General features: G+C 34.9%; 1 protein-coding gene across 1 annotated transcript; it reads left to right on the forward strand.

Moving 5' to 3' along the window:
* The first annotated feature begins 451 nt into the window (after window positions 1–451).
* LOC148611628 (sialate O-acetylesterase-like) lies at window positions 452–8,944 on the forward strand. The gene is made up of 9 exons (XM_088592361.1): window positions 452–592; window positions 2,273–2,589; window positions 3,040–3,178; window positions 4,366–4,525; window positions 4,860–4,954; window positions 5,353–5,483; window positions 6,200–6,354; window positions 8,196–8,394; window positions 8,672–8,944. The coding sequence occupies exons 1-9, from the start codon at window positions 517–519 to the stop codon at window positions 8,915–8,917; spliced, it is 1,518 nt and encodes a 505-aa protein (XP_088448487.1). The 5' UTR covers window positions 452–516; the 3' UTR covers window positions 8,918–8,944.
* Window positions 8,945–8,961: the final 17 nt, after the last annotated feature.

Genomic DNA, 8,961 nt, shown 5'->3' on the forward strand with positions numbered 1-8,961 from the left:
GGAACGTTTTATTCAAATGATAATACGACATTTAAAAAACTGATCATGTTGAATTTGTGAAAAAGAAAGGTAATAAGTGTTTATGAGAAAACATCTTCATCATATCTAGTCAGACATCCGACTTAAGAAACCACAAAAGGGCAATTTTCAGCCCTCCACATGGACTACAGCTCGTTTTAGCACCAGTGAAAAAAGGAAGATTACAAATTATAATTAACCAATCAGCGTTATTCAATAAATTGTGGGAGAAACAAAATAATACATACATGTAACAAACAGCATAAGTCAATACAAAAGGACTTTACGAGTACAAATATAAACAACTTTACGACTAAAAATATAAACAAACTATGCATTGATTCGTATATTAAAAGGGAATTCCATTTTGTCTTTTCCTTTTGACTATTACCTAGAGTTTATAAGATAGGTAATTTTGTTTAATACCTTCATGGAAGAACTTAGGGGTCAACAACAAGCGACACATAGTCTTATCTTAAATAGTGAACATTTAAGAAAATGGACTGTACGAAGTCGGTCGTCTATCCTCTCTTCATCTTCGTCGTCCTGATAGAAATATGCAATAGCAAAACAGGTAAGTGATGATAGAAGAATAAAAGTATTTATTACTATGAAAGATAATATCATCAAAACCCCCAAAATGTTATTTAGATGGAAAAGCAAAATAGGGGTGCACAAAACAATCATCTGATAAAGAATATGTAATACTGTCATCAAATTGCATGTAGCTGTTGGAAAGGAGTTGCGGATTAACAAGCTTATTGGTGTATTAAATTACAGGTCAACCTAGGAAGACTATGTAAGAAATCTCCAGACTTTTTATGAGAACGATAACGAGTAAAAGTCCGAATAAAATGACTTTCCCGGATTTTTTTTCAAAATCAAAGCCTGAAAGTTTTTGACTTGAACTGTCGTTTCCTGATTAATCTACATACAAATCAATAGTCACCTTTTCCCCAATTTTTAACTCTATAAAACAGTATAGTCCATTTGAGTCTGGATAACTCCTTTTCTATTTTTATATAGTGTGTACGAACTCTGGTAAATACTTAAGAATTTTATCTCAACAAACAAAAATATTCTTATTGGTTTTAATCTACATTCTATACAATCTTATAGTTTTGTCTTAAGTAGCAGTCTTTCTAAAATTCAGGCAGAAGGTGATTCATGCATGTCAAAAACCCACCAAATTCAGTTTTATTTCTTGTCCACAAACAGTAACTTATTACGTAACCAGTCTTAGTTTTTCATTTGGTTGTTGCGCTTTTGAGATAAAAAAAATATATAGATTGTGCATGAAATTTGCACTTTGCAAGAGTTGTCGTTCTTGATTTGGCTTCATTTGGTTGCTTTTAGTGGGAGATAAATGTATGATTTTCTAAAAAGTGCAAATCTGAATGCAGAAAAGGTTTTTGTTATGTGAATGTATAGCATATGTAGACTAAAAAAGCATCGTTTGTTTGGTGGGTTTTTCTTGACCATGAATCACTTCACCATTGGTAGTGTCTGAATTTTATGTGGACTGGTACTTAAGTATTTGAAGAGCTATATGAATATTCAGATACATAACTAAGTCCTGTGAAATAAAACCATTCTGATATTCATAGATGCTAACTGACATTCACATCATAAAACATTGCTTTCTAACCCTGTGTTGATAACATTAGATATTCAAGTTACTTTTAGTGACATAGTTTTGTTGTATATCAACTGTTCCAACTTTCAAACTGACAAAAATTAAATTACAACATTTATAATTAAAATTGCATTAAGCCAAATTACTTTATAGTCTGTTGAGATAAAATCTGAAAATATATTTCTTCGGAGTTCGTATATGCACTACAGCAAAGCAAGTGCAGTTAAATTATTTCGAAAAATAATTTATAAGATTTTTTTTTTTTGAAGATTCAGACTCAAACGGATTTTACAACTATTTCTGTTTTAGAAATGCTATTTAGCCTTGATGTCGCTTCACAAATAATCATTTTTCTTTTTCAAATCTCTTCTGAAGATGGCATACTGAAGAAAAATAAAAACGGATAAAATACAGCTTCGTTCAGCGAATTGATTTACAGCGACTCATACTAATTGTACAATGAATATGTCTTTCCTAACTTCAATTCAAACTCCGCTTTTTCATAACTGTTAAAAAGAAAAGCTTTGAATAATCAAATTATTTTTCTTTAGACAGCATGAATATATTTTATTTTTAGTAAAATAATCTAAATTAGTAATTTTAACTTCATACTTACAGTTAGAGCAAGTTCGTTTTCCTTTTCCTCTTACTTTGGAAATCACATGGTCCTACAAAGAGGACCAAAGGGAGCTTCAATATGGGGACACTCTACGTTAAACGGGGACAAAGTCGAACTTTATGTAGATGGTGCTCATTCTGGAAGTGCCATGGTATCGAATGGTTTGTGGCAAGGTAAGGTGGTTGATCCAGGAACAGAAAATCCAGTCGTCATCACAGCGTCTTCTACTATTGGCAACGTCACGCTACATGACGTTTTATTCGGTGATGTGTGGTTGTGTTCTGGACAAAGTAATATGGAATACAATGTTAATGGGGTTAGTATCATGTCTGTGATTTCCAATATCGAATTTGAAAAGGTGAAGGCTTAGTCGTAAAATTATCAACTCTGTGTTAAAAGCTTTCAAATAGTGAATTTAAAATTTGGCACAGAACCAAAATTACCTTCTAACATTAAAGGTAACAACCATATCTTGGCTTTTTATTTTTTTCTTATGGCCCGTCCTGGCTTTTTATATCTTGAAAATTTCACTCCTGCCTTTTTATTTAAAATCTGATCTGATCTGAACCTAGCCCCACCCCCACCCTCAACACCCCCCCAAAAAAAAATCAATCAATCAAATGGTAGCTCCCTTATATAATACGACCTAGGATTTATGGTTACATGTAAAATTCAACAAAGGAAGTAATTTGGTTTACTGGTGCAATCGAAATATGAGCAATGAAATCTATACAAAAGCTATACATGAACTCTTGACCTTTTATAGCTAACAAACCATTCAGCAGAAGTGGCTGATGCAGCAAACTACCAAAATATCCGGGTCTTCCACGTTGGACGTCATACCACACTGATTGAAGATGACACATTAAACAGTATCGCTAGACCATGGTCGCGACCAAATCAGGGTTAGTAGATTGATTTTCTTATATAGGGATAGAGCGTCAGCGACGTCTTAGATCAATCGGTATATCCTCGGCCAATTCCGGCTGTGCTCGGAATCAACGATCCCAAGATTTGCCGAGAAGTTGCGATTGGTCTTAGATATGAAAATCTGGCTCAAATCTTTCTGTCTGAAGAAAAGTATTCCGGAAAAGACAAACTTAATTAGGAAGTGTTTCATTTTTTAACGCAGGACAAAAACGTGTGGTATAGGAATTTCCCGTTGGTCGAGAAATCACTGAAGTAGTGGTGTATCAAAAAAGTCAAATTTCATGTCACTGAATGTAAATAGCTTTATCCCTCATATGCAAAGCCTAAAATCACATTAAAAATGAACGGAAATGTAAAAACTGAGAATTAAGCGCCTGAAGTGAGAAATTGTGTTTATACATCAATGTCTAAAATTATTATGCCTAAAATGTTTTAACTGCGTTTATATGCTCATTCAGAAGCAAAAATTCTATAAAATTGTACTCTGTCATGTGAAAGATAGTTTGAACTATCATTTTTTTTTTAAATCAACAAGAACGAGTGAAGTAGATTACTTCAATCCTGAAAATTCCTTTTTACGATTATAATAATTTCGATAACTGTAACTTGCAACACACAAAAAACTAAGCACCCGAATCGAGCAGACATGTTGTAAACATCATTTTGTTCCTGTAAATGAGGTCTTCATTTCTCTACTGTTAGCCTTGTTAGCTCAAGATAAAAAATCACTTTAAAAATGTCGTGACCGCCACATGATATAGTGTGTCCATTCCCCACCATCAAGGCAGATTTGTTCAATGTACGTCAAACATTGAATAACAAACATGAATTTTTAACATAGCGATGCACTTGTCCCTTATTGTTTTAACTTCATTTTTTGGTTGCTAATTTACTTTAATTTTCCTAATGTTTTCTTTAATTTCTGTACGTTTGTTGTTGTTTTTGCTTACGACATTTCTTTGTTTGATTGCTTCAACCATGATTCATTTATTCTGGATTTTAATCTCATTTATGTGAAATGCCCCACTCAATGTCATCCTGATGAGTTTTGGAAATGATTTATTGACTATAAAAGCACATTAGTGGTAACCACAACCTTGTACATGTATCCCATTTTCCAGCTGATTAACTTCTTGTTTTTGTTTTGTTTTTTTCTTCCAAGGTTCCCTCCCAGGGTTTTCAGCTGTGTGTTGGTTGTTCGGTAAATACCTTACTCAAAACATCAAGCGGCCAATAGGATTGGTAGAATCAAACTGGGGAGGAACCCGCATAGAGGCGTGGTCTTCAAAAGATGCCCTGAAAACATGTTCAAATCACAAACGGTATTTATTGACTTGTTACATGTAAAAGCTACTTGTAGACGTTTAAATATACAGTTTTTTACAACTGAATATTAGGAATAACTTATGAACAAGTATCTTTTCAAATAGTGTTTTGTCTTTTCATACCTACTATAAAAATACTACAAGGAAAGATAGTATGAGTTTGAAGCGGTATATTTCGGTATTTTTCGTTTGTTTAAAGGGACTGTTTTACCGAGCCAAGAATTCATACACAACAAAGAACAAAAAGTTAGCCAATCCAAATCGACGTTAACATAATCATTTCTTGTATTATACTCATGTGTTAATGCTTTAGTTAATTTATATACCTTAGCCAGGCGCCAAATCCAAATACTGAGTCTGTGTTATGGAACGGGATGATACATCCAATTCTCAAGACCACTATATACGGAGCAATCTGGTATCAGGGTATATAAATTATACAAACCCAACTAGAATGAATTCTTAAGTTTCAAATTTTATATACTAGACTAACCCTAATCACTGACATCTTTTCAGTCCTCGATTGCTTTATATTATAGTTATTAATAGTATGTCTAACGCTAGTGATAGTTAAATTTGTACAGTTCTCGTCTTTGATTTGTTTACCATAAACTCTGGTATGTCGTTTTATATCAAATATAGAATAGCCCAACCCATAAAAAAGTTTTTTTCTCAGCAAATACGACGGCAATCCCTTAAAACCTCAATAAATTCACTGTCTATGAATTTCAGCAATATTTCGAAAGCAATATTTGAAAGTAATCATCAGGTAAAGGGGAGTGTCATTTTGATTTAATCATCAAAACATAATCTTTTGCTTAAAGGAGAAAGTAATACAGATAACCCGGATGCATACACATGTCAGTTTCCTGCTATGATAGACGATTGGCGACAGAAATTCTACGATAATTCCCTCCAAACAACAGATCTTACTTTCCCCTTTGGATTTGTACAGGTAAGACTAGTGTGTTGTATACATGTCCCTTCTGGGACAGGGTTATGTTGCAACAAGATTGAAGTCATCTCTACAGAAGTGTTATGGTCGTCAACATGAACTCTAGGAACGTTACGGTGTATCCATCTGCACCACGAGAACCGTTAAAATGTTCACCGTGTCATAGTTTCCCTTTCTGTTTTCTCTTTCGTCTACCCTGGACTTGACTTCTTATCAGCGGATGTTTGTAGAAAAGCATAGAGCGCTTACACTACCGCAGCATCTGGTCCATGCTCCCAGTTTTAAGTGGAGTCGGAGTTGCTCATTTGATTTTGTTACTTCGTATGTATGATTTTAGTTACTTTATGTTCTTTGTTGTGTATGTCTGTTTTCCATGTCTGGTCTTTGTCCCCGGATTACATCCTTTTGATTACCACTATAACCTTGGTTCCCTTGATTACTCTGATTTCCGCTAGAATCTTCGTTCCCTTGATTACTCTTTCTTAAAAGAAATCGAATCCAGGAAGCAAAAATAAAAAAGGGAAGTTAAAAATTCCATAATGCTAAATAATCTCCTTTTTATGTGCTACGAGTCGCGTACTTAAAAGCTAGTAAATGATGATGTAAGTGATGCAGGAGTAAATTAGAAAAAAATATCTTTGCATTTATGGATCACATTGTTAGTGTATACATTTGTTGCATTTAATGCTAATAATTTGTACATATATCAATTATAGCTAGCACCATGGAGACCGTCTCCGAGTGCTTCCGGGTTTCCAGGTCTTCGTTGGGCTCAAACGAATGATAAAGGAACAGTTCCGAATGCAAGACAATCTAAAGTTTTCATGGCAGTCTCTATTGATTTGCCAGACTTTTCGTCACCCTTCGGAAGGTAAATTCACGTCATTTTACTGGTAGAATTGTACTTTGATGGATTTCATTATTTAGTATAACATCAGCTATATGTAAGAGCTTATAATCATATAAACAACCATAGGTACTTGCTCCCTGTAAAAATATGCACCGCAATTGGTATGAAAAGAATTATACAAATAACAATGCCCAAGTTTGACTTCGAATTTTCAAATCAATTAAAATGTGGAAAGCTTGATAACTAAAACAATATTATGAACATGTAAAGAGAACAAACTGAAATAACTGCGATCTTAATCACCAACTTAATTTGTTAGCACAACTAAACAAATCAATGATATGATGTCTTACATAAACCTTGAAGAAGTTCATTTGCAGAGAAATACTAATGTGTTTACGTCTTCGACATAACGATATGGGTCTACTTTCTAATGAGGTGACTGTATTAACAAAAAATAGCGGTCAATTTAGCCACACACTACCATAAGAAGAGTCTGATATTACAATGTTTTACTTTTGGTGTTATTGTGGTCGCTTTTACACTCATTTGTCGGTTACCAAGTGGAAACGTAATAAGGTATACGGGGCTACCTTAACTCATTATAACACCAATGTTAATGGTCTGTCATTAACAGTCTGTATTAATCAAAGAAACCTACTTGGGAAGAAACAAGGGAAGACTTGGTTCAAACAAAAAATATAGGAAAAAGTAATCAAGGAGAAAATTCTGAGAAGAACTACAAAACGTAATTTTTAAAACACATTTCCGTCTACTGAACATTATTTTGTCATGGAAAATGATACGAATAAATGTTTCTCCTTACTTTAAGCTAACAAGTGATCCATATTGCGCTAAACCAACCAAAAATCATGGATAGAAACAGAAAGGGGCTCGACGAGTCGTAACTGGACAATTAACGAAAGAGACCCGGATATGATAAGTGAAATAAAATAGGATCACTCTTAAAACTGTATGACCAAACTATACGACAAACGCGATGACTTTCATTCCGTACTGTAAACTTTCCCTCCATCTGTGGCAACATCCCTTCAGCACCTGCGTATTGTGTTTTTTATAAAACTACTCATACGTTATGCCAAACTTTTTACAATTATCTTCTGGAACAGGGTTATGTTGCTACAAGATTGAAGTCATCACTTCATCACTACAGAAGTTTTATGGCCGTAATCATGAACTCGTGGATCGTTACGGTGTATCCAACTGCACCATGAAAACTGATATGTTCTTCAACGTGTCATAGTTTTCCTTTCCTCTTTCGCCTACCCTAGACTCGACTTTTTATGAGCAACTCGGCGGGTGTTTCTAGAAAAGCAGTGGACGCTTACCCTACCGGTGCACCTGGTCCATGCTCCCAGTTTTTAGTGGAGTCCGAGTTGCTCATTGACTTTTGTTACTTTGTATTATTTTGGTTATTTTATGTTCTTTCTTGTGTGTCTGTTCTCCATGTCTGGTCTTTCTTTTGATTTCCACTAGAACCTCGGTTCTCTTGATTACTCTTTCTTAATATTTTTTACTCAAGAAAGGCTATATATTAGGCAGTAAGAGAATCCAATTCCCTGTGAAACAACTGTACAAATAATCATCGCAGGGACTTATTCACGGATTTCAATAGGATGGACATTACTCTCTCAAATCGGATCCCGAATTCCTGGAAATCTGTATAGTACATACATGTACTTTGTTTTAACTACCAAAAAAGTTTCATGAAATGTTGTTCAGTAGTTTTAGAGAGGATAAGCTTACATAACTGTGACAGACAGACGGGCAAGAAAAAAACAAAATGTCACCTCGCCTAACTGGGGAGACATTATTTACTAATGCAGTACATTTTATTTTAGCATTCATCCTCGACTTAAGCACGATATTTCAGCTAGACTAACACTATCAGCTTTAGCAGTAGCCTATAACCAGAGAGGAGTAGACTACCAAGGCCCATTTCCAACGAAGTTTACTCCACATCACGGTGCACATACCATAGAAATAGAATATGACCATGGTGCGTCGCCGCTAGACATCAGAACCAATAATAACTTCGAGGTAACTCATATTTGTTTTAAAACCGACGTAGAAATTCTATCATTTTTTTTTAATTCCACAAGCCATTCTTAGCCAAGTGTTATCAATAAGTAATGAAAAGTTGTGTTAAGCACATGAATTAAACGTCCAATTGGGTTGCTGAAAAGTCAGTACGCCACTGGCCAATGTACTAAATCGGAAATTTATCAACCACTTTACTGACCTTACGACCGGACAACTGTATACCATTATCGCATACCTATTTATGTGTTCCTAAGTGTATGGCTTATTTTGACAGATCTGTTGTACGTCCCATAATCATGTTTGTTCCTACAAAGACAGCGGGTGGATAGCTGCACCAATCAAAACACATGATACTACTACAGTTTCGATAGATACATCCGGATGTAAATTAGGTCAACACAGTGTTGGTGGAGTGAGGTACGCCTGGAAGGAAAGTCCTTGCCCTTTAAAACAGTGCGCGGTATATGGCGCCAACAATAACTTGCCAGGACCACCTTTCATACACTCAGCAGTTCTGTGATGTGTTTGGAATAAATTGTTCACTTTAGTAGCCGTCGTTTTCAC

Source organism: Perna viridis, chromosome 7 (assembly GCF_037379345.1).
Source record: "Perna viridis isolate PV_CMFRI_1.1 ecotype Kerala chromosome 7, ASM3737934v1, whole genome shotgun sequence".
Classification (NCBI taxonomy): domain Eukaryota; kingdom Metazoa; phylum Mollusca; class Bivalvia; order Mytilida; family Mytilidae; genus Perna; species Perna viridis.